We start from the raw sequence: 26,862 nt of genomic DNA, 5'->3' as shown, positions 1-26,862 counted from the left end.
AGAGAATTTCAATGAAGGGGGTGCTGGGTTTTCTAGCATTATTTGAAAAAAAAAAAACAATGAAAAAATAAATATGAAAAGTTTTTTCTACTGAAAGTAAGTAGTAGCATTAAAACTTAAAACGAACAAAAATTATTACGCATATGAGGGGTTTACCTCCTCGTTATACCTCACTCTTTACGCTAAAGTATTTTTAGTAATTTCAAATATTTATTCTACGACCTTTGTGATTCAGATGTCATTCTTAAGGAATTGGGACAAAATTTAAGCTTTAGGGTAAAGAGCGAGGTATCGACGAGGGTTGAACCCTCTTATACACGCAATAAAAACATACGAAGATAGAAGTTCGTTACGTAAATTAATTCGTAAGTTACGTATATTTTTTACCAATGAAAACGTTTGTAAAAGATTAAAGGTTCTAGTTGCTTCTTTAAGTAATCCAAAAATTGGAGGGCAACTAGGCCTCCTCCCTCGCTCCTTTTTTCTCAAAATCTTCCGATTAATTGCAATTAATTAATATGCAAATTTCGTTTTAATTATTTATGTCTGGAGAGCCAAGATCAAAACATGCATTAATTCAAAAACGTCCAGAAATGAAAGTAAGGAGCAACATTAAAACTTAAAACGAACAGAAATTACTCCGTATATGAAAGGGGCCTTTCCCCCTCATCGGCCCGCTCTTTACGCTAAAGTTTCTTACTGTTTTAAAAATAGAGTTAAGAGAAAGAGTCAAACTTTAGCGTAAAGAGCGGGCCCCTTTCACATACAGAGTAATTTCTGTTCGTTTTAAGTTTTAATGTTGCTCCTTATTTTCATTTAAAAAAAAACCTTTTTTTTATTTAATTATATTAAGTGGTTAGAGGTTAGGTTGGGTTAGATATTTAATATATTGTGTTCTGCGCGACCCGCGTTCCATAATTCTTAGGCATAGTTTTCATAATTTTGTTTCAAAAGTATTATATTATTATCATATTTTGTCATATTTCAGTACGATTAACCTAACTTCACTTCTTGGGTGTGGTCCATATAATTAACAAGTACCTATTTTTTTCTGCATGAAATATATTTTCGATGAGGAATGAACTGAAAACGGTATTTATATACATAACGGTATATATATATATATATATATATATATATATATATATATATATATATATATATATATATATATATATATATATATATATATATATATATATATATATATATATATATATATATATATATATATATACGGTATGTACATAAATACTGTTTCCAGTTGATTCTTCAATGAAAATAAGGTAAAGGTAAAGGTAAAGGATACGGCATTAGACTTTACAGTCCCTACCGGCGGTGCTGATCTCCGTTTCTTGGCCCTTCAGCCAGGAAGTGCAATGGGGGGTTGGGGGCCAGCCATCCTGTGCTTTCACACACCCTTCCTGTTTACCTTCCCCAGATTTCTCCAGGTACCCATTTAGAGCTGGGTCGACTCTGGCTAAGCTTACAGAGTCACGCCACTGACCCCCGTCCCAACTGAAGAATTGGGTACACTGGGATTCGAACCCGCGTCCTCTCAGACAAAGGATCCCGAATCCAGCGCACCAACCAACTCGGCCAGGACGGCAATGAAAATAGGTACTTGTTAATTATATGGAACACACCAACTTCAACTTAATGTAAGAATAGACAAAGAGAATTGACAGAATAGATGGGGAATATGTGATTTGGGCTATATATTTTCATATAAAGGGGGGGGGAGCTAAGTATTTGGATAGTGTGTAATCAGAAAACAATTCTTACTTCATAATATCAAAATGACTGTAGCTAGTACATTTTGCATGCAGACCCACTGTAATTTTACCCCCCCCCCCTAATGTGCAAATATAAAGCCCAAATTTGGTCCAGAAGTTTATATTTTTATCATACTTAGCCATATTTTATTAAGACTTACCTAACTTCACTTCTTGAGATGCAGGGGGTATATCATACAAGTACGGTTATTAATGCTAGGGCTACAAGAGTTGGAAGATGTTTGGACGCAAGTTCTTTAAATTTAGTTAATTTTCTATTGGCTTATTTTGTAACGACGAAAAAAAGTTGCTATACTATTCCTTTTAAGCATTATTTCTTCTTTGATAACAATTAGCAACAGAATTTCTCATGACAAAGACTAGCAATTACCTGTTTGCAATGCAGCCTCGAGCCGAGATTTCGTGCCAGCTAGTTTCAATTGACCTTCCTACAGGTTTTTAAAGATATATTTTGAGGAAAAGCGATTGATATAGCAGGTAGCTTTGAAACTATGATTAAACCTTTTTTTTTGTTTTGGCTTTGAACCTCCCACATTTGCTGAAGTTCTTCCAAATCTGCGGTACCTTTAAAACAGTATTATTTATAAGATACCTTAAAAACAGTTATGTCAGTCTCAGTGTTGGCTGATCACCTCAAAGACAAAGGGTCCATTTAGCGAATTCTCACAGTGAACTAGCTGTTGAGAATTTGTGGTTTGACTGGAAAATTTGACTGAAAATAGAGCAAAATTTTGCTTCCTTTTGTCAGCAAGTATGTCAATCAAAGCCGATGGCACTAAAGGTTGCCCCCTAACGACCAAATTACTCAAATGATAATTCATTTGAACTGATATTTTGCCTTTTCCGAACAGGTATGCTAGAGTATTTTTGGGAAATGCCTTTGCCTGAATTTTTAAAAGAAAATTGGGTACTTGTGTCTTATAGCCACCACACTCAAGTTCTGTCGAAAAGTGAAGTTTGGTTAAGATTAATGAAATAAAACAAAATGTTATGAAAATATAATACTTTATCAACAAAATTATACAAACTACAACAAAGAACTATGGAAGGGGGGTCGCCCAGGCCGTATTATATTAAATATGTAAACTAACCTAAGCAAAATACCAACTAAATATTTAATTAAAATATAGCTACAACGTAGATCCACAACGAGCCGAAGCTAATATTGTCTCACATTCCGATAAACCGGCTATTGTCTCATGTTTGCGACACAAGATCTTGAATGTGGTGGCTACAAGACAAAAGTACCAACAAATTTTCTGCTTCATTTCATCGAAAAATAAAATCCCTATTTCTAATAATCAAAGTTTAATTAAAACTGAATATTACCATTTATGGCACAAAAAGGAGGGAGTTAGATAGATGGTTTATCTAAGATTTCCGGGAAATTAGATGTCTGCTTTTAGTTTCCGTTTGTTATTCCGCTCTTATCCAAGCTCTACAAGTTATGACAAGACCAATTCTAAATAGTTTAGCCATACAAACTGAAAAAAAAAGTATATAATGGACGAGATAGGCTGTCATAAAGGTATTGTATGGCCTTAATGAATAAACCTTTTTTTTCCTTGAAATCTGGAATCTTTTCGAAGTGGTTAGCCTACGCCCTACGTTGGCTAATATGCACCAATGAGGATACAACTTATGTGTTCCCCTGCGGTATAGATTCTGTAACCCCTGGACCTTTTCTCTGGTTTCAAGTGGTTGTCCATCCGGATCTTCCATTATATCAGACTGAAATGACAATCAGATCAGATTTAAAAACTTATGCAAAGATTGAACCCTCCAGTAAAACTGATGTAATATATTCTAAACTTAGAAATAGTTTAGGTAGTGACTATTTAATATTTGAAATTAAACAATCTAGCTAACCAATATTTGGGATTTGTATTTCCATTTTTTCTGTTCCTTATTTTTCTGTGTAAACATTCACTGTGCACTTTGCACCTGGTCTTCTAGGGGAAAGGGTTCTACCTCCCGTAATAAAATCTCGGAAAGCAATTAAAGCGTTTAATTATGGATTGAGCCCTATGATGGATCGGGGATCTAGTTATGTGAACACCACCTGGAAACCCATTGATTAATCCTGACGCGTTTCTAATGCTTAGAATTAACTATATTTACGGTGCCTTGACAGCAGCTACTGTGTCAGCAATTTCAGCCAGGTTCTCTAATGATACAGTACAATTCTAAGGAAATCCAGTCATAATAAGATTTGTTCTTATCTTTTTAGACTCGGAGTGATTCCCTGGCGAGTGTTTGCTCAGCTGCTGGTGATGTTAGATATGGAGCTGTTCCTGTTAAAGGGGAAGTCCAATTTGGGATCCATTATAACTATCGACAAGCAGCATTCGAAGTTGCAGTCAAGATGTGCAAGGATTTAGCACCCGTTGATACAAAGAGAAATAGATCTGATCCGTAAGTATTGTTTGAGTTTATAACTGTGCATTTCTATATGCATGAGCTATCAAGAAATAAATGGTAATATCACTTTCACCATAAGGCTAAAACGACTTCGTCATTAATTGGGATCTTAGCATTAACGTCGAGGGGAGGGGGTCGTGGGCCAGAGACACCTTAAAGCGCTGAAACCGACAAAATCAAAACTTCATGCTCCGAGTTCGACCTTCCTCCTGAAAACTATTCACAAAGTTCTGATTGAAGACTTTATGTTTATGAACTGATGATGAAACAAAAGTCCTTAACAAGAGTCCTTAAAATGTGCTGAGTTAGCTTTACTTATATTACAAATTGGCTAAATTTTAGAATAAAAATTTCACCTATACTCGGAACTGGGAACCCTCTAAATTTTTTTGTTATATTTTCTTTGAGTGCTGTAGTTAAAGAGACACTAGCTTAAGTGTACATGGCTTATAAACAACCAAGAGAGATAAAACTCTACAAGAAGGAAACTTCAAATGAAACGAAGGCCAGTAGAATTGAATGACTAAAACAACGCGGATATTTCGCTTGTATCCAAACAAGGCGTCTAAAGGCGTGATACAGGCGAAATATCCGCATTTATTACTTCCGTAGGGGGAAGTTTTTTTGGTACTGACCAAACACCGTATTGGTTAAAACTAGATTGTTATGTATATAATATTGGAAAAGTCTGTTGTCATTAGTGTTTTCTTTTCCTACACCAAATATAGGTAGGCTAGGATACCACCTATCCCTATTTCTACCGGCCTGGGCGTTAAAATCTCCTTGTAAAAAAACATATTTCTACATGGGACCCTGTCTATTTGCTCCTGTAACTGTAAGTAAAATTCATGTGAGTCACTTATCTCCGTCAGTGGGTTCTACAGGGGCATATACTACTATAATTAATACCCGTAACATTTTAGTCATAAAATGAGCAATTGGTATTCTATTATTAATACCTTCCCAGCCTAAACAAGACTTAGCGGCTTCCTTATTCATCATGAGTCCTACTCCCTGTCTAAATACCCCATCCTTCCTACCTCAGTAAATGCATCCTATATCACCTAATTTCATGCTTCCTACGTCTGGGATATGAGTTTCTGAAACTCCTAATAAGTCCGGTTCGAATCTTCTGAATTCGGTAGTCAAAAGGTCAATACAATAGTCATTTTCCCAATTTCCAATTCCCCGATAGTCATTTCAAGCTCCAATTTTCATGTTCTGTAAATTATTGAAATTATTTTGGTCTAGGAAAAGCAATAATCCCGAATACCAGTGCAGGACGGGGCTCAACATATCTTCTCAAGTGTACGCCGAAGCGCTTAAGCCGGCTTAGAACCGGACATCAAGAAGTCTCAGGGATCTCCTGTATGAATGAAGGCTTTGTGTAATCCTGGGCTCATCTTGGTCACAACATGGTTTTCAGCACTTGGCGATGCTCTTCTATTAGAAAAAATCGAAATCCTGCACAGAGAGTACCGAGCCTATTTCCTCCGATTCATTATGTATTAATTCCTACAAATATAATGCTATTACGTGGAGGCAACCCATAGTAGATAATTTAGCTAGGAAGAGGTTTTTCAGCCCGAAAACGCCCGTCAAAACAGACAAAACCCAGAAGAATTATCTTTTAATCAGAACCCCTTGCGAATGCTGTGTCGTTTACTAGGCTATACTTTCATCGAGGGGCGCCACTCCTCAAGTGGGAATAGAGTTGACCGCAAGGTCCCCAGTCTTGCATGTACCCCGAAGGGGTCGAGGCAGCCTTTTGCAGAGGCCTCGTTGTCCATAGATCTAGATCTTACGCCCTGCCGCAGTTGTCCTCCTATAGAGGATCCTCCCTTGATGGTGTTCTGCGTCACCATGCAATTTAACTCAACTCTTTTTTCTCAAAATTAAAAGCTAAGTACCTCAAAATGATCTAAAGTTGGTGAGGATAACATATGCAATTTTGCCATATGGACCCTTGTTCTCAAAACTAGAACCTCAGTATCATTACTGAGATACCTCAAATGATAGAGGGATAGAATGGTAGAGGAAGTACCTCAAAATCGCTGAAAAACAAAACTCAAATAAAATTTTCAAATTTGAAAATCCTTATTTTCCACGGGGGAGTATTTTCCGGGGGGAGGTATTTTCCGGGGGGATAAACGCCGGCCACTGGTGCACTTATTGCAGCCCCATGAGTGAAGGCCTCAAATTATGCAAATAGCCCATTTAAACAGAGACTTCATAGCTACATTGATTTCCAGGCATTTGGTATTTAAGGATTCTGAGCTTGTTGATTGCAAATTGGAGGCAAATATTGCAATATATAAGGTTAAAATCCAAATAAGTTAAGTGAAAATTTTAAAAATGGTGTTTGACCATATTCACTCAAATTTGTTATTAGAATTAGTACATGGCTAATGTCTTGCATAATATAATTAGTAAGTATCTACAACGTACCTAGCCATTCACGTGAGGTTACAAAACGGGCAGCTGAAGCTAAAGTTTCTCTGGAGTACATTTGCAGTTAGTGTGGCCAAATGAGGCGGTTGCGTATTGATTTTTTCGAATTGGCACATGTTTTTTGGTTAGGAAACAGTTTATTCGGCGCTTTTTATGGCACTTGGTATTAACCAAGTGACATATAGCAGTCGCCAATTCTGTCGGTCTGTCGGTCTGTCTGTCGGTCCCGGTTTTGCTACTTTAGGCACTTCCAGGTAAGCTAGGACGATGAAATTTGGCAAGCGTATCAGGGACCGGACCAGATTAAATTAGAAATAGTCGTTTTCCCGATTTGACCATCTGGGGGGGGAATGGGGCCCGGTTAATTCGGAAAAATAGAAAAAATGAAGTATTTTTAACTTATGAGCGGGTGATTGGATCTTAATGAAATTTGATGTTTGGAATGATATTGTGTCTCAGAGCTCTTATTTTAAATCCCGACTGGGTCTGATGACATTGGGGGGAGTTGGAGGGGGGAAACCTAAAATCTTGGAAAACACTTAGAGTAGAGGGATCGGGATGAAACTTGATGGGAAAAATAAGCGCAAGTCCCAGATACATGATTGACATAATCGGAACTTATTTGTTCTCTTTGGGGTAGTTGGGGGGGGGGGGGGGGGGAGTAAGTCTTAAAAATTAGAAAAATGTGGTATTTTCAACTTACGAACGGGTGATCGGATCTCAATGAAATTTGATGTTTAGAAGGATATCGTGTCTTAGAGCTCTTATTTTAAATCCCGACCAGATCTGGTGATGGGGGCGGGGAGTTGGGAGGGGGAACCTAAAACTTGGAAAACACTTAGAGTGGAGGGATCGGGATGAAACATGGTGGGAAAAATAAACACGAGTCCTAGATAGATGATTGACATAAACGGAACGGATCCGCTCTCTTTTGGGTAGTTGGGGGGGGGGGGTGGTTAATTCTGAAAAATTAGAAAAAATGAGGTATTTTTAACTTACGAACGGGTGATTGGATCTCCATGAAATTTGATTTTTAGAAGGATATCGTGGCTCAAAGCTCTTATTTTAAATCCTGACCGGATCTGGTGACATTGGGGGAAGTTTGGGGTGGGGAGACCTAAAATGATGGGAAACGCTTAGATTGGAGGGATTGGGATGAAACTTGGTTGGAAAAATAAGCAAAAGTCTTGCATACGTAATTTACATAATTGGAACGGATCCGCTCAATTGCGGGGGGGGGGGGGGGTAATTCTGAAAAATAAGAAAAATAACGTATTTTTAACTTACGAAGGAGCGATCGGATCTTCATGAAAATTCATATTTAGAAGGACCTCGTAACTCTGATATCTTATTTTAAATCTCAACCGGATCAAACGTAATTGGGGGTGGGGCAGTTGGGGGGACCGGAAATCTTAGAAAATACTTAAAGCGGTGAGATCAGGATGAAACTGGATGGGAAGAATAGAAACCTGTCTAAGATACGTGACTGACATAACTGGACCGGATCTGCTCTCTTTGGTGGAATTGGGAGGGGGGAGGTAATTTTGAAAATTGAGGTATTTGTAACTTACGAAAGGGTGACCAGATCTTAATGAAATTTGATATTTAGAAGGATCTTGTGCTATAAAGTTTAACTTTAGGTTCTGACCTTCTCACAAGTGCCAAATGAGCTCTTGGCTCTTCCGACCTCGTACCATATGAGCTCTCGGCTCTTCCGACCTCGTCCAAATGAGCTCTTGGCTCTTGGCTCTTCCGACCTCGTACCATATGAGCTCTCGGCTCTTCCGACCTCGTCACAAGTGCCATATGAGCTCTTAGCTCTTGTTCACTAGAAAAATGGAGCTTTCGGTGTATTTTCACTTTTTGGCTGCGCAACTTTTGACCGAATAACTGACAATACTGGTCAGAGTATAGTTGGTTTCGGATTATCACAGAAAAGAATTACATAAAAAAAAACAAGTTTCTTTTAACTGAAATAAAGAGCTACGTTACAACTTAAAACAAACAGAAATTATACGTATAAGAGCGGTTTCGCCCCCTCACCAATACCTTACTCTTTACGCTAAAGTTTGAATTTTGTTCCAATTCTTTAAGAATGACCCCTGAAACACAGAGGCCGTTTAATTAGAATAAATAGCTCTTTTGAAAGTAGCGAAAAAGTTTAGAGCAAAGAGCGAGGCGTTGACGAGGGGGTGAACCCCTTTATATACGTAGTGATTTCTGCTCGTTTTAAGTTTCAATGATGTTCCTGTACCTAAGGAGCACAGATCTAAGGTTAATTTGGCAAGAGAAACTTCCAAAACTAAAAACCGTGCTTATACTCGCATATTTTCAACCATCGCGTTTGATTTTTGCCAGAGTAAAACTCATCACGAGTGTTTTTACGATGGCTATTGCTAACCTGATGCTTAGGGATATATTTGCAAAAACTCTACTGACTAAACTAGGCTGAAGAGGAGCCGAAATTGGTTACATAATCTGTGAAACAAAACAGTCCCCAATAAATGTGAATGAAGAAATTCAAACTATAACAAACAGAAATTACAATGATCAGTCAAGCAAAGCTTAAAACAATCAAGAATTACTTCAGTTAATTGCTCTGTTGCCGAAAAGTCTCAAAAGGCTAGAGAATCTTTTTCATTTTACTGATTGCAAAAGATGTTTTTTACTGTATTCATTTTTATTTGGTATTAAAAATTAAACACTGCTCAAATTTTCAGGAATCTTTCTGCATCAGTATATTTGAAATCATGAATTTTATTTTAATAATCGAATATACAATATATTTTCATCACTGTTTTCTTCCTTATAATTTTTTTTTCTTCAAATATATAGAAACTCAGTTGGATAAATAAGTAGGTTTAATTTAAGCTATTTATTTGGTTTCCACGACCTGAAACTGGCCTTAATGTTCATTGTCATTTCTGCTCCTGTTATTCATCATTTCTGCATTCATTGTTAGACATATTGTTATACGTTTTGGGTTTGACGAGCTAAATGAACTGATAGTTTACCGTGTAAAGAGTATTTTTTTTTAAATCTAAATTTTAATTGAGAGTTGACAGCTGTATTCAACTCTACATTGAAGCTATTACAGTTTACAGTATTACACTATTTTGACTATTTTTCGATTATCTTTTTTTATTAATTTTATCTTATGATTCTAATTTTTTTTTTCATAATAAATCATTTTAGATATGTTAAAGTCTACTTGCTACCTGATCGTTCCAAGAGTGGGAAAAGGAAAACTAAAGTCAAACGGCATACCTTATCGCCTGTTTTTGAGGAAATATTAAAGGTGAGGAAAATTACATTCATGTATTCAAGGCTTCTATTGAGATTTCAACCTATTATTAAAATTGACAATAAAAAACTAACCAGGTGAAAAAGTGTTATTTGACATATTTTCAGACTACAATTCACAGTCCACGTCTTTAAACTCACCGCAGCAATCATGAGATCACGACCGAATGTTTCAATCCATTTTTCTCGTATGTTATTTATTTTTGAAGATTAATTTTGTTTTTTCTCCGAATGGTTCAAGTAGTAAAGGACGGTCTAATAGCCAAAGAGTAACCTCCTTTGAAATTGGCATTGGATACTGTAGGGAAAGAAACTTCACAATATTGCACTGAATAAAATAGGAAAAGATATACTTCCACAAAATTTCATAGCATACCTTATTACTCTGTAAGATACTAGCATATCGATAGGGAGACGTAAAATCCGGACTAATTCTCTATTTCTAGTTCTTAGCCACCTGTGTTACTAAGAAACCTGTCAACTGCACTGAAACTCATGGCCTTAGCTAATAACCATGTCTAGACCTGGTTCTCGCCTAAGCAAACATGTGTTTTAAACGCGGCTGATCCCATACGTAACATTTTATATGCAACATTTTTCCTTAACTATATTGAGGAATGTCTTATGCTTCATTTAGTATAAAGGTTTTTCCATGCTTATTTTCAGCTTTATTTTTAAATTACCCTTCGGAGACTTTGAAGCTTTTAAGCTCTATTTAATAATTCCATCTGACACTGGACCAAAGCTGAAAAATCGCGCTTTTTAGCCAAGAATACCTATATTTTTATGTCCTTTCTTCATCTCATTGTATTCTTATAATCAAAAAGAAAACCGCCCCTATTTTCTCATTCTGGCCCCTATAAGATTTGCTTCAACTGGTTTGAAAAGATAAATTATGGCTTCTTATGGCTTTTTTATATTATTTAATTTTAATTAAATTACAACGTCAATTTTGACAGTTGAGCTCTTACGGAAGCCGAACTTTGTCCAACATCTTTTATGTAATAGCATGTATATTCAGATTTCTTTTATCTTTATTTAATTATGCGAATGAGGAGGGAAATATTACAAACTTGCGCTTGAGTAATCGGAAAATTAAGGATGCTCGAAAAACAAATTTTAGTTTGAAAAGGTCTTGCGGCTTGGTTCCTATCCCTCAAATACTCCATTTCGACCATTTTAGAAGGTCGAATGATTTTTTTTATGGTTGATCCCCTCTAAAAAAAGAATGATTATTTCCTCTTTTTTTCTGATAAATTAACGGTAGCTTACTTCTTCCCAAAGAACGGGTAAAGGACTTCCTTTGATTGATTTTTCTCATTTTTATTTCATTTTTGAGTTTTTCCCGAAGGCTTTTAATTTTTTAATTTTATTCAATGATAACCCCTATGCGCTGTAAAAAAGATGGGATAACGCGTATTTCAGCAAAAAATACTTATATGTAATGACCTATTTTTACTTGAAATTGTATTCTCTCCCCTGAAAATTACCCATGCCCCATTTTCTCGTGTAATGTGAAATTCGTATTTTCTTGTATAATTATTTAAATATGCGAGTGGGAGGGGGATATTAACATCTTTTATTTACGTAATCAAGAAATTACAGATGCTATAAAAATAACTTTTAGTTTGTAATAGTCTTGCAGGCCTATCTCCTACTACCTGAATTGCTCAATTTAGAATATTTATTTTTCTTATGATTGCCCCTGTCCCTCTCAAAAGGGGGATTGTTTTCTTTTTTCCATTTAAATTAATGATATTCCTTTTATTGATCTTTCTATTAGCATTCGTAACCCTATTTTCTCAGAAAGGAATGATATTTACTCTCCCCCCCCCCCCGTTTCAAGACCCCTTAGAGAGCTTATATGTGCTTTTATCACTCTTCAATTATAAGCTATTTTTTCTATTGTTATTACAGGAGATATCCTATCCATAATATCCATATGATTTACAATCCATAGACAATTCAGGTTACGTTGACAGACAATCTTACTAAAACCCCAAAATACACTTGGATACTCCGCCTTCACTCTAGTTACCTATTTTCCTTCAATTCTATTTTATCTTTCCAGATGTAATAAGAAGCAATGATAGTATCAAAAATGAGCCATCAAAACCCCAGAAAATTCAAAAAAGAACCCTTCCCAATTTAAGAATCATAACAAATCTCACAGGGCGAAAGGTCTGCGTACGCTACTACTACACTCTAGTTACCTACTATTTATTTAATATTGTCGTATCTTCTTTGTTTTCCAAAAAATATTTATAGCTCATCCTAGTGCAAGGCGATACACCTACGGGTACTACCCCAAAACCCTCTATGTACTGCCAGGAATTTATTTCTTATACATGTCTTTAATCCTTTAACTTAAATGATCCCCCAAGACCCTTTCGACGCTATACACCCGTCTATACCTATTTACTCCAATGTAACGTAATTTGCACAACATACGTTTTAAACGTTTTCTCTCTTACAATTTTAGTACATTCAAAATTTTTAAAACTTTCAGGAATGAATATCAGAATACATTTAGCTGTCAATCCACATTTATTTGTTCTTCTGAGTAAACTTGGTTATTATTGTGAATTTTTGTTGTTATGAGAAATAAAAATATGTAGTTCGAAATCAAAATTGTCATTCAGCTAAGTGCAAATTACGTTCTGGTCTTTAGAAGGCACAGAGGGTGTTAACCCTACTTTTCTTATGGGTAGTTTCTGATTGTTTTGGATTTGGCTTGGTTATTTAATGTAATTTTGTTCATTTTAGGTTTCATTTTACTTAGCCTATTGATAATGGTTTATGGTAGTCTTTCGCTTTAAAAATTATTTGACTTTATTTACAGCTTATTTTTGGTTTAATGTGGCTCTTTAATTTTCTTTGAAAAAAATCTTTTGCATATTTTTTTAAATATTAACCAAAGGGAAGTCATTTTAGGCGACATGAAGTCAAAATTTTGGAAAATGAGGGGTTCGTGACCGAAAAAGTATTAAAGCTTATGATGCAAAGTTTGTGCTAAAGTATTTTAGCAACAGATTTGTACAGAATGTGGTGGTAACTATTGAATAAAGTAAAAAAAATCTTCAAAGTCTTAGAGTCGAAAAAAAAAATAAAATTAAAGGTGAGTTGTACGCCGCTTTTCTGCGCAAATTGCTAGTTTTAGCATTTCAACAAAAAAAACAAGTTGGACATAAAAGAAAGATAAAATATTAATCAAATAAAGAAAGGTGTGGAGGATTGGAAATGGAGGGGAGGAGCAATTTGAAGGGGAAAATTATTAGCAAAATCTTTATGCTCATGCTATTGAAACGTTGTACAGTTGTTTTTTTTTTTTGTTGTTGGAGGGGTACTTATAGATTTTCTTTCAAGGGAGATTATTAGCACGTAAAAAGTAAAAAGCAATATATGTATATATAAAGTAATGAAATTCATGTTTGTACATAGAAGGGATTTTTTTTTTTTTGGGGGGGGGGGTATGCATGGCCGTGTTGTCTTTGTCACTAGGATGGGCTATAAATATTATTTGGAAAATAGAGATGAAAAGGAGATATAGAATACAAAGGAGTTAGTTAGCGTGTACCTGGGGTGTACACGGATTTGTCACCCCACGAGATTTGCTAAGACTCTTGAATTTAGGAAGGGTTCTTTCTTGAGTTTCTTGGGGGTTTTGTAGGGTTACTTTTGTTATTATCATTTTCATTATATCTTGGAAGATAACAATTAACTTCAAGCAAAAATAGAAAGTGATTAAAGTAGAGGCGGTTTCTCTTTGACAGGAGTCAAAAAGGGAAATTAAAAATTAGGTTTGTGAAATAATTTAGAGGAAGAAGTGAGATTAGCTGTGTCAAACCTCTTGCTACGATTATTTGTAATTATCCTGCGTTTTATGGATTGGTGAAAGGATTGTCAAATTTCTTGTTAGGATAGGCTGTAATTATTTAAAGTAGACATGCAAATGTTGATAAAAGTGGTCTTGGGAGACCAATAAAATTTAAATGATAAAAGACATGTAAAAAAAATCGTGGTAGTAGGCCTAAATAGAGGATTTAAGGCAGTATGCGTAGGCGTCAGGTTTCAGGACACGGTTAAAACTATGTAGAAGATCTCTGACTGAGGCCACTCTCTACGGTCTCCCAGTGTGTACCCTTGGTTCTGCTGTTAATAACTCTTAATATTTTTTTTGCAGTTTTATGTAAGTCTTGAAGAACTTGAATTACGGACATTATGGCTAAGTGTTTGGCACTCAGATATGTTTGGAAGAAATGATTTCTTAGGTGAAGTCACTATTCCATTAGCAGGACGGGTGTTCGACGATCCACAACCAAAGTGGTTCCCTCTTCAAGAAAGGGTATGTCTAACTCTGCTAATGTTGCTGATTCTTTGTCCCTACATTTGAAGCTATTTTGACCTAAAAAGAATGAAAGCAACTATGAAAACTATCTAAATGACGATATGACGTTGCTCCATTTAAAATTTTTTATAACTCTATTTTAAGCATGTATGTTAAACGCTTTTGCCTGGATTAAGGCTTAGACATGTTAAAGGGGAAAACCTTGGCAAGAAACTTACTCCAGAAGAAATATTGTTTAGCCCAATGATTTACCCCACGTTTGATAAATTTATTATGATTGTTTTTTGTAATTATTGGCGTGAAATAGCCAATTGCAACTATAACTCTTAGCTGAGCAAATCAATAATTCAAATGTATTGTAGGTGTGTGACCCCCCTCCCCCTCTTGTGAAAGCAAAAATCGTCGTAACTGACCGGAGGATTAGCCTGGCGATTTTAGTCGTAACTATCTAGCTGTCATCACAGACATCCAAGAAGAAGGAGAATAAGGAATTACTAATTTGCATTCGTATCAAGGAAAAGACTGGTATTTGCTGAAGCACTCAGGTTTTTTGAATTTCTGACGCTAGTAATTGACCTTCTATCTTGGCATTTTCTAAACTGAAGTTCTGAATTATAGAGGGTTTTTCAGGATTTTGGCTTAAAGAAGGATCTAAAAGATAGTCAGAGAGTATTCAGAGTAGGCTACACCAGTAAAGAGAAGAAAAGGTTCAGTTGCTTACTGGTGCATAATGTTTTGGGACAATTCAATAAGTTTGAGAATAACAAGACAGGCTTTGCCAAAGCTGTATTTGATGGCTGTTTTTTACTTGCCTTTCTGTAAAGAAATGTCCCCCTTGTATGGCTCTTCGTAGAAACTTGCCTTGCATAAAAATAGCAAACATAACTAAGTGTGTATATAAAGCTTGAACAAAATTTTTGACTGAATGGCTTTTAAGTATCTGCGTTATCAAGTTGAAAGTCATCTAGAACTTGGAATAATTTCGATCTTTCTAATAAGGAGTTACTTAACTTGAAACATTTTTGATCTGCCCAGAATAGCTTAGGTCGGGGGACCTGTTACGACCCAAGAATAATACTGTCCCTTTGGTGAAACATAAGTGTCATTAGAGCTTGAATAAGTTATCTCTTTATCATCTTGGAAATCATCTAGAACTCGGAATAATTTCGGTCTTTCCAGTATAAATGGAGTTACTTGACTGGGAAGATTTTCATTCCACTCAGACTAGCCAGATTTGACTTGAGTTAGTTAATTCGGACTTGAATCAGTTGTAGTCACAGTCATAATTTGTCATAATCGTAAATATTCGCAGTTGCAATTATTCGTACTCTTAAGTGGCCATAGTCATAAATAATAACGGTCACAAGTAGTCACGGTTCCAGCTGTAAGTAGTCGTTGGTGTTTTCTCATATAATCGGGCTACTGGGGAATACCTAGAAGAAGTGTACTGCGTAGTCTGACTTGAAACGGCTGCAGGTCGAGAAGTAAGCGAAATAAAAAGAGGTGTTGTCCTTGTGGTTGAAGAATTCTGTCAACCTATTCTGACTTTTTTGAGATTATCATTTGGTCGATTTCACGTTTGAAACAGAACCGGAATTCAATCTTAAGCTTTTCTATGCAGGACGTACTTCGTAAGTACCTTATACTGTTGAAAGTAACAATGAAAGACTTTGATCCATGTCACTCGAGCATACAAGAAGTAGATACAATTTATAGTTGTATTGGAAGAAGTTTCAAGCATCTCAAGTTACGCCTACTACTGAACTTGGTGAAGCAACTCAAAAAAGTTAACTGAAACCACCCGTACATCATCACCCGAATAAACAAAGTGCTGGATTTTCAGAAAGCCTCAAGATCTATAAGTACGCTAATGTTCCATTTCACGAAATTAATCAACTTCGACTAACATATGGTCACTCCAAAAGAGTCGGTTACAAAATTTCGTTTTTTGGAGAATCAGTCTCCAAAATAATCATTGCTGTGGAGACCAAGCTGAAAGGAAGCAACGACATTTCTTCGACAGAATTGTTTGAGTTTCTTAATGTCGCAAAGCAGTTGGATCACAAGCCAGTCATTCTTATTGAAAAAATCAAAGATGTAAATCCGTTTATTGTTTTCGGTTTATTTATGTTTATTTCGGCTCTAAATGTGGAATGCAATAAGTACGTTATTGAAAGCATCGGTCTAGATCACAACCACCCACGCGCTGCAGCAGAGACAGCATGCCAAAAAAAGAAGGGTGACCCCCCTCTTCCTCTCGTTGGAAAAGCTGAGAAGGGGCAGGGCAATAAGTAAAGACCTAATCGGCTACCTTATTTAGTTTGACTTTTTGCCAGGTAATCGAAATACCCGAAGTTGGTTTATAATCATTTTGAATTTAAGTTCAATTTAAATGATAAAAGTCAGGGCTGTATCCAGTTTTGTTTTGGGGGGGGGGGTACACAAGGATTTTTTTTTTTGGGGGGGGGTACACAAAAAACTCAAAAAAGCATAAAAAATATGTTTATATCGATTATTGTTATGTTTTTTTCAACTCAAACAAACATTTGGGGGGGGGAGTAGTTCAAACCCTCTAACCCCTCTGGATACAACCTTGATCAAAGTAGTACAAAAAGTTAAAAAATCCTCATTTGTGCCCTGAGATAAACTTTGGCTATTCTGAGAAAAAACCTAGGCGAAAAGTTATCATATTACAGTGATAAAAAAAAAACAAGCGCTGTCCTGCACTTTTGTTATAACTACAACAGCAGTAGAAGGGACGGGCAAAACCGTCGCATTCTTTTTTCGTTTGACCTTTTGACCTCTTAAATTCCGCCAAATAGGACCAAAATTCTACCAATATGTCTCCCAGACTAGCGGTTTTAAACTGGTGTTTCATTCTTTTTTTCTATCTACCACACATTCAGCTCCACAAAAACCGATTGCGAATAATTGTTTGTTTTATTGTGCTTTAGAGCTCAACAAGCTGCAATTCGTCCTTTTACAGATAAAAGATTCTTGGAATATTTATCTATTAGTGTCAGCTAACAATATTTTCAGTTAGTTTCGAAGCTTCTATGGGTTTACGCCAATGATTTTGTTGTTTCCGTTACTTTCTCTTTTTTTGCAAGAGATTTCCTCATAGGTCCAAAATGCTTTCAGTAGAGCCAAACAATTTTGCTTTTTCAATAATTTATTGCAATTAATTGCAATAAGCTATGTTGAGCATGGGCTTGATTTAGCTGATTGTTTAGAGATTGGATTCCTGAGAACCATACTGGATACGGTCATGTTACTTGGGCAACAATGATCTTCCCTTTTATTGATGCTTCTTCCCCTACAAAACTAAACAAAGTTCATATTGTCCTAGTAGTTCTGGAGTGAATACACTAATTACTCGCTCTTAATAAAAATTATCCCTTATATTAGATTTTTTTTTTACCGTCGTTAACGCTATCTGTAATGAGCGTGCACATTGATCTTATAAAATTCACATAGAAACCCAATAACATAGAGATATCAAATATATGCAAGTATTTTCTATAATATTTGTTGAAACTTCGTAAAAATTAAAAATTGTGAGAAATAATCTCCAAGATAATATTGCATAGTTTGTGGTATTAGCTAAACTAAACATGTGTATGTGACTGGTTTCTATTTTCAGTGCTTTGACTCGGTATAATGCAGAAGCTGTGGCTTACTGGAGTCTGCATCTTTTCTTACTCAGTCTTTTCTCTTTCTCTCTCTCATCCATGTCTTTCATTTCCCTATTTTCTTCGTATAACGTCAAAAAAGGAAACCCACTGAAGAGACAGGGCGAGAGAGAGAGAGAGAGTAAATGAGAAAAAACAGGAAGCAACAAATAAAATACCAAGACAGATATAAAATAAAAAGAGAATTCTTGTTGAATAAAAAGATAAAAGTTTAATGCTGGATGTTTTTAAGACGTGTTTTCCTTTTGTTTTTATTTTATTTTTCTATACTGGTTTTATCGGTTGGGGAAACCCACTGAAGAGACAGGGCAAAAGAGAGAGAGGAATAGAGTAAATGAGAAAAAACAGGAAGCAGCAAATAAAATACCAAGTTCAACTTGATACTGTGCTTAAGATTGGAACATTTGTTTATAGATCAAATTATCAGTGTATGTAGGAATCAGCTTAACCACCCTGAAATAGTTCTGAGACTTTAAGGGTAATCAAAGTTAAAATTATTCATAGCTGTTTCGTTTTGTCTCTATTTATCCTATTCTACAATAAATTATTTTGTTGTGCAGGATCTAAGTGCTTTAACCTTAGTTTCTCTCTTGCTTTAGCCTTACACCAATGATTTTGCTGTTTCCGTTATTTACGCTGAAATGTGAGTTACTCGTAAGCCTATTTAGCTTCCCTTAAATAGTTTCTAAAAGGACACTGGCCATTAATGACAAAATCAAAAATCGGTAGTAAAACGTGATGTTTATAGCCAGTGAGAAGAAGAAGGGAAGTACAAATATTCCTGATTACCCTGCTTAGCCGTACTCAGTGCAGACGAAACTTAGGGCAACAGACGGACCTTAAGAGCAAATAAAAAGCTAAGAATCATTTTCTCACTTGAAGGGTAAAAAGGTCACTAAACAAAAAAAAAAAGACAAAAATAAACGGCAGATCAAACTCATTTGGAAATTATTTTGTTTAAGGTTTTTAAAAGCTATTCTATTTCCAGGTCTTGAAACTGTGCTTCTTTAATATGGATATTGCTTAACGCTATATAGTTTTTACTTACATTTATACGAGCTTGTCGGAGGGAGGATGGGGTTCAATTTTTAGCCTTTCGTTGGTCACCAATCAAACATGTTATTATAATTTGCAGAATACCGAGTTTTTCTGTTGTATTTAGGACACATTTTGTAAAATTGAGTTCTTTAAAGTGGGGAGCTTCAGCTCCTTAGAGGAATCATAAACTGTTTCGATTTATTTTGTAATGTGTTGTATTTTAATAAGGAATATTAAGATTACAATAAATGTTTTATAGAGCGATTCATTAGATGATTCTGCCTCAATTCTGACATCTCGCGGTGATCTCATAATCGCACTGAAATATGTCACCGTCGAGAATCTTCAAGGGAGTCGACGTGGGAAAAAATCCCGGGGAGCATTGCAAGTTCTCGTTCGAGAAGCTAGGAACTTGATGCCTCTTCGATTAACTGGCATCGCAGACCCTCTTTGTAAAGCGTAAGTTATACGATTCCTTATTGATTACCATTCATTTCTTCTAATGTAAATTTGATGCTTTAACTAAGGTTTCCTTGGATGGCAAGTTGGTTCTTTGGCCATTCTTTATTTTAGGTAGGGGGGGGGGGGTTAATAGGGTGCTAAAATATTGTGAAAAGGTCGGAATTGTCCCTTTACGCGCGATCCTGTTTCAGAGGTTCAAATTTCGTTCGTCAATGCTATAATTCGGAAACAAATATATGGAGGTATTGTCGAGGTACGTGCAGGATGTCATGTTGACCACAAATAAGGGCGTTTTCATTGATCATAACATGATTAAAGGAGTAGCTCGGACATAGTAAAGAGCAAAACTCAGCTTGTTATTATCGAAAGTTAAGGAAGTTGTTTTCAAAGAAATTATTTATTGTGAACAGATTGCCAAATAACACCGATTCGAATTGGTTACTATTATTCATGTTCAATTTAAAAATAATTCGTTATTTTGGAAATAGAATTTTGAGAATTTTGAAGAAAACCTTATGTTTCTTGAAATTTTCATTACACTGAAATCAACAGTGAATCATTTTAAGGCGAATGCTTAAAACCTGAGATTTACTATCTTCTTATGATAAAATCACATTTTATCCTAGCCACCTTGTTCCACTTTCTAAGGTTTTTCCCATGAGTCATCGTACGGAATGATGGTTTTAGAAGGATGAATGAAAGCTAATTTTTACATATAGCCTATTTCTTAGTGGCAAAAGAGATCGTGCAGCAACAGAGTTCCGCTTTTGGCAATGATTTACCGTAAAGCAGGCCTGATAACGAACAAAATCTCGTCAGGTGGTAGTTTCGACATAGCCTTCCAATTCAGCTGTATATCAAACTAGTTTTTTAGGATTTTTTAATTAAATAGATTATTTTAAACTTATTCACCAATTCATTTTAGCTCAGTCATTTAGACCCTGATGTGCCAGTTCTTCGATTTTGCGTGATGGACTACAAGTCTCATAATAGGTCGTAACACTTAATTTAAATGGTTGGTTGTGTAATGTATCTGTTAATCGTTGAATTTAAGTTGTGAAAGTCAAATTTATTTATTGCTTTTTGCAGTATTATATTAATAGTTTGGCATACCGGGGTAGCCTCACCTGTCCTTCTTACTCTGAGCTGCTTCATTCTTCGTTTTACTTCCATATTAATTGTGTTATTTTTTTTTCTTTTAGTATATAATAAAGGCTATTGAATAATAGGTAGCCGTCTCTATGGGCTTAGGGCTCTGTTTAGATATTTCCATTTTATCACGATAAAACATTAGCGTGTTCAGAATATTATCTGTTCTCAGTAAATTCAACATGAACATTCATCGTTGCAGGTGTTGGAACTCAAAACTGATAGTAACCCCTTTCTTTTATTGGAGGAGAAAAATAAAATTCAGGAAGCTTAATTAATTTAAATTCAGGAAGACAGAAATTAAATTTATATTTCGAATGCACAAAATCGAAAATAAAAATGGGAAGAATCACCCTCAATTGCAAAGGGAATGTTGTCCCCCCATTTTTCCCTACTTCTGACGTTCAATTAGCTGATCGCACTCTACTGAAAATTTACTACAGTTCAATAGTTGTCCAATTGGTAACTACAAGCATTTTGTCGATTTTCAAAGAATTGATGTGTTTTCTGTTCTCTATGAAAACAGAAAAATTGCGTCGTTGATTTGAGGTCTTAATTTGAAACCTCTTATAAGTGTCATTCAAATCATGTACACGTTTGGAATATTTCACGAGTAAAAATAATCGAAGCGAGCTCTCATAGCTCCACTGGCCAACGGGAATGTATAAATATTATTGTCGATTTTCAAAGAATTGATGTGTTTTCTGTTCTCTATGAAAACAGAAAAATTGCGTCGTTGAGTTGTGGTCTTAATTTGAGGCCTCTTATAAGTGTCATTCAAATCATGCACATGTTTGGAATATGTCTTGTCACGAGTAAAAATAATCGAAGCGAGCTCTCATAGCTCCACTGGTCAATGGGAATATATAAATATTATTTCTTCTAAATGAAAAGTAACATTAGAAGAGAAGAAAAAAATGGATACTGCGTTGATATTCGAGCATATAAAAAAAAAATATCAAAAATCATTTTAGTGTAAAAGAAAGAAAAGTAACAAGTATAGAATCTAAATACTTTTATTTATGCAGGAGTTTATTACCCGAGCGAGGTAAAAGCGCAAAGCAGAAAACCAATGTATGTCGGCGCACTTTAAATCCATGCTGGAACCATACTTTTGTTTTTGATGATGTCACTTCGACTGAACTGGAAACACGTACCTTGGAAATCACTGTTTGGGATCATGAAAGAGTTGCAAGCAACGAATTCATGGGTGGGATCCGATTAGGCTGTGAAGGTACAGGTGAGCTTCCTTTTTTTTTTTTTTTACTAATAAAACAGTTCGTGGTAACGAACTGTAGTAAGGAGCGACCCGGCTCAATAGTAACCAAAACTCTAAAAAATGGAATTTTGATACCAATACCTACATCAAAAGAATCGCATTTTAATGCTGATTTTAAATATATAAGTTTCATCAAGATTTTATTTGTAAGCTCCATGGTGCTCTGTATTACTTGATGATATGCTGCTAATCTTGACAGTCATCTTTTATTGCATTTTGTTGTTGTTGTTATTTTATCTTTATTATTATTTTTTTAGCCTCCACGTGTGGTTGACATCTTGAGTTGAAATTTTGGGTTAGTTTCGTAACTTTGCAAAGCAATTTGCACTGGCTGGGTTTTCAGAGGGTAGTCACGGATTGTTGTTTGAGTTTTTTCTCGTTTTATTGTGTACTGTTTTCTTTTCTATCTCCCCCAACATTCCGACCATAGAGCCTTGCAGTGAGTTATTTGATTTCAAATATTTTTGCTGATGTTATTATTTGTATGTGTTTTTCATTTCTTTCTTCCTGCATTTCCAGCCATAGAGCCATACGTAGGTATTTGATGCTGTTTGTTCTGCTGATTATTAATATTTTATTATAATTTTTTTTTACGTTTCTTTGTGTTGGAATAAATCTATCTACCCATCATCGCTCAAGATAATAGCAAGTTCTAATAATAATTAGCCCATAAAACAGATCCAAAATTAGTAGAGACAACATTCTTGTCTTTAGAGAACCTCATTCTTATTACCAGAACAAGTCCTGCTATGACGGAAACTGTTTTCTTTGATTTGGTTTATTTTACTTACCCTAATTAACGTTTAACGTTTTTATAGCTGTTTGTAGTATCTCTCCACTCATTGTTGTTAGAAGCTTGTGACTTTAGCCCTCACTGATGATAGGCTCTGGTTCTCTTGGGTATAGCCTATCGCCGCCTTCCTCTGCCCACTATGGTGAGCAGCCCAAGCTTTTGGCCCTTCCCTGCTTGTTATTACAACGCAACATATCCAGTTTTCTTTCTTTTTTTAGCTTGCATTTAACGGGGGGTTATATAGCCTATTTTCATCCTCATGCTTCTAAAATGTCATGTTTCTAGTTTGAACGGCATGTAAGGCTTGCTGCCATAGCACGCTTTTTATTAATATTTCACATTTCCACTTTTGACTTATTCTTTAATTGATTTTCATATTTTTAGTGTGATAGTTTAGTATTTAGTGCAAAGGAAGATGTGCACAAACATATTTGGTATGATATTATGAGCCGACTACGCTGGCTTTTTTCGCCTCACTCCGCTTGCTCGGGCCTCTGGTCTTCGCAAGTGAGCTAACGTGTCATTCTAGGTCATTTTAAAAATCTTGTCTGATAGCGAAATTTTCGTATATGTTTTTTAGTTCAGTTATCCTCGCGATTTTAATCAGCATTTTTTTTTTTCGATCTGTAATCTTGTTTTTTATTATTATTTTTATTAGGAGCTATGGTCTTCTTTTTATGGACACAAAACTTTGTTATTTGTAATATATTTGATTCGTTACAACTTGTAATTACCCACAGAATAAAATAGCTATTTATTTCTCCTTTAAAGTTCGGACGTGTAATTTCTTTGGGTGGTACTTGATTTAGTTGTTTGAATCCCAAATGTTCTGGTCTAGTAAGAATGTCAAGTATTATTAATTAAAAAGAACTTACCACAGAAGATAAAGATTGTTTTATATAAGTCACTCTATTTAATGAATTGGAAACGGGAGAAGTAACTGATGAATTTGATTTACCATAGAGACTATTTGATAAAGCAATATTAAAATTTTCCTCCATACTACCCAAAAATAAAATCCTTTGGCCCCCTCCTGCGTTTTGCTCTCAATAATTATTGAAATCAATTATTAAATTGCATACCTTCGCTATTCTAGGTGTACAAGTTCGTATCTCCACCCTTAGGTACCTGTGACAATTTGATTTATTAATTTTGTGTGATATTTGGACCTGAAGCATTAGCAGATATTTTCCTGTTTTTCTGCAAAACCGCTGAAGGGGTCAAAGTTTCATCTCTTCTTTCAAGTTTCATCTCTTCTTTCAAGCCGTCTATTTCTTTGCTCTTCAATAGGAGACTATTGGTGTGGAATACCTAGCTTGCTATAGTATTTGAATAACTGATCAAAGCATACAAAATAAAGCTACCGCACAGAAAACTAAACAAAAGAAGATGATACCATAGAAATTGTTATTTGGTTTGGTGATTCTATTTTGAATTTTAATATTTTTTTATTCATTTTATATGCAGCCTTTGAAAGAGAGATCAGGAATGCCTGGAGGCGTAAGTAAATATATTCTGTTTTAAACTTATATTAAAATCCTATTGTAATAATATTATTATGTCTAACTTCTAAATGCTCTACAACTTGTATTTCTGATGCTTCAAGTACCCAGAGGATAGCCTACGAAACTCAGATCCTCAGGATAAGTTCTTGGTGAAATTCAAAATGCAACATGTGCTAATATTTTAGAATATGAGTTAAATGTCCGAATATAGCACCTTACTTCGTAATAGCAATTTTAGTATTCTTTGAGAATCCTATAGGCCTTTTGTATTCATTTTGTATGGTGAAAACGTCAAATTTAATCATCCCTAGCAGGGAGAATAGTGAACATCCTTCCTGACAGGATGAGACTCCTATGATTGTATAATCCCCGAGTTTTGAGTGAGTTCTGCCAATTTTTGCACTCTTCCGAAGAAGTACTTACTAACATTGTGGGAAGTTGAAAATCACTTCAAAATTTGACAGTATAATTTTTTCTAGGAATGCACAATGGAAGACCAGACGGATGGGCAGACTCAGTTGGTCCGGAAGTGAGCTTGTGGCAAGATGTGTTGGAAAGACCAGGAATGTGGTGCGAAGGAACTGTTCCTTTGCGATCAACTCTCGGAAAATCTTTAGTGTCGCCGGAAAATCAATAATATTGTAACTGCCATCTTACGCAGCTAGTCTTAAAAAAGCATCAGAAGAAGGTTCTTAGATCTTATTTTTGTTGATTGTGGGGTACTGTTTTAGGAATTTGAGATACTGCTGACATTTTTAATTATGGAAACTCAATACGTTCGGTCGGCAAATACGCTCTAAATCTTGAAAAATAAAATCCATTCGCAGGCACTTCTTTTAAAAAGAGAGGCAATTATACTATAGATTTGCTAACACAAAGTAATAAAAAAAAATTCAATATGGATTGTTGTGACTTTTGATTTTCTATGAAAAATGTAAGCCCCTCAGAATCTTCATTTATTTCTAGACCTATTGTAGACAGTATATGGCACCTTGCTTTGGGTAAATCATGAAAGAGAATAATTAGTTCATCGACTTTCTCTATTTTTTTGTAACAAAATCAAAGGTTTTCTAGGAACTTATTTTGAAATAAGTGTTCATTTCCTAAAAAACTCGCTGATCTTAATTTGCGATATATGCAACTTATCTCTATTATAGAGAATAATATGAAATAAGGTGCAAGCTTCTTTAGTACCGACGGCTTCTGCCGCCGTGCATGGTGTCCACTGAAATTTGCCGCTAGTCTAACCAACCTTCTAGATGAAGCCAAGTTTATCACCTCTAGGCGGAATGAAAACACTTTCGCTTCCTTTTGTAAAAAAAAGCTTTTTTTATGAATTTTAAGAAAGCTTATTATTCCAATTAAACGACCCTTGTGTTTCAGGAGTCATTTCCAAATAACTGGAACAAAAAGTCAAACTTTAGCGGAAGGAGCTAGGTATTGAGGAGGGGAAACCCCCCTCATATACGTAATAATCTGTTCGTTTTTATTTCTAATTTTGCACTTTACTTTCAGTTGGAACTTTTTTTTATTTAATCATAAACAAAGTCAATCGATTTGAATAGGAAATTCAATTAGTGATGGCTTTGATCCCAATTATATAGCGTAAAAATAAAATTCTATGGACAGGGCTCATTGTTCTGATTTTGAATAGCTCTTCTCACCGTTCGCATCAAGTGAATAAGTAACAAGTGATCGCTTAATGGTCCCTTATCGAATAAATAATAAATATAGAATAACTGGCACTGTCGTACAGATAATAAATTGTGCAGCTGCAGCAACAGCTCAAAAGAGTAGTTAAGGGGCTTCTTCAGAATATCGCTGATCATAATCCTAAAAAATGTGATTAACGACTTCTACTTGCATCTTCTTAATATATACTATATCTGATAACTTCGCCACAGAACGATTAATTAGGCTACTTTTATGTGCCCTACTATTAAGATTGTAAGTGTTTGCACAAATGTAAATAGCAAGTTTACAAATTTTCCCCGCTTATTTACCATTCAAAAGAGTAGTTAAGGTGCTTCTTCAAAATATCAGTGATCAGAATTCTAAAAGATGTGATCAACCACTTCTACTTGCATCTTCTTAAGCTATCATTTATCGAAAAGGAGGATATTATATCTTATAACTCAACCACAGACCGATTAATTAGGCTACTTTTAAGAGCCTTACTATTAAGTTTTTAAGTGTTTGCACAAGTGTAAATAGCAAGTTTATAAATTTTCCCGCTTATTTACCTTAATCAAAGTACAAAACAACCTACTCTTGAAAATGTCGTTCATTCAAGCGATAGATTTTGTTATTGAAATTTTCCGTATGTGCAGTTTCCTGTCGGTTTCTAATCACAAAAAAAAAAAAAAAACAGTAACGATAATTTTGAGGTTTGTTTGAACTTAAATTTTTAGCAATGATGTGTTTTTAGAACTTGTAAAATTAAATTTTTTGTAAAAATATTTTACAGTAATTATATAAAATTGGAGTTGGTATTAACTTTTATTTTCGGAACTAAGTAGAAAATTAACGTTAACTAGTCGTAAATTTTAATGACTTATTCTTCATTTCCTCAAATATTGTCAGTTGGTATACTTTATTGGCCTGCTTTAAAAAAAAAATATTATT

The 26,862-nt window shown here is 35.2% G+C and overlaps 1 protein-coding gene across 2 annotated transcripts in view; it reads left to right on the top strand.

The window, feature by feature from the left end:
- The window catches only part of LOC136043080 (uncharacterized), a 64,446-nt gene extending 38,169 nt beyond the window's left edge, over nt 1-26,277 (top strand). Inside the window, exons 5-10 of one of the 2 annotated variants that reach the window (XM_065728003.1) lie at nt 4,027-4,211; nt 9,864-9,966; nt 14,155-14,316; nt 19,309-19,508; nt 21,689-21,894; nt 24,717-26,277. In XM_065728003.1, the coding sequence (XP_065584075.1) occupies nt 4,027-4,211; nt 9,864-9,966; nt 14,155-14,316; nt 19,309-19,508; nt 21,689-21,894; nt 24,717-24,874 (1,014 nt within the window). In that variant the 3' untranslated portion in view covers nt 24,875-26,277. Of the gene's footprint in view, nt 1-4,026; nt 4,212-9,863; nt 9,967-14,154; nt 14,317-19,308; nt 19,509-21,688; nt 21,901-24,716 lie in introns of both variants that reach the window. The other variant, XM_065728002.1, reaches the window with a different exon arrangement.
- Nucleotides 26,278-26,862: the final 585 nt, after the last annotated feature.

This window comes from Artemia franciscana, unplaced genomic scaffold (genome assembly GCF_032884065.1).
Source record: "Artemia franciscana unplaced genomic scaffold, ASM3288406v1 Scaffold_289, whole genome shotgun sequence".
In the NCBI taxonomy this organism is placed as follows: domain Eukaryota; kingdom Metazoa; phylum Arthropoda; class Branchiopoda; order Anostraca; family Artemiidae; genus Artemia; species Artemia franciscana.
The sequence above is the reverse complement of the archived record's forward strand: the minus strand, read 5'-3'. Positions and strand labels throughout refer to the sequence as shown.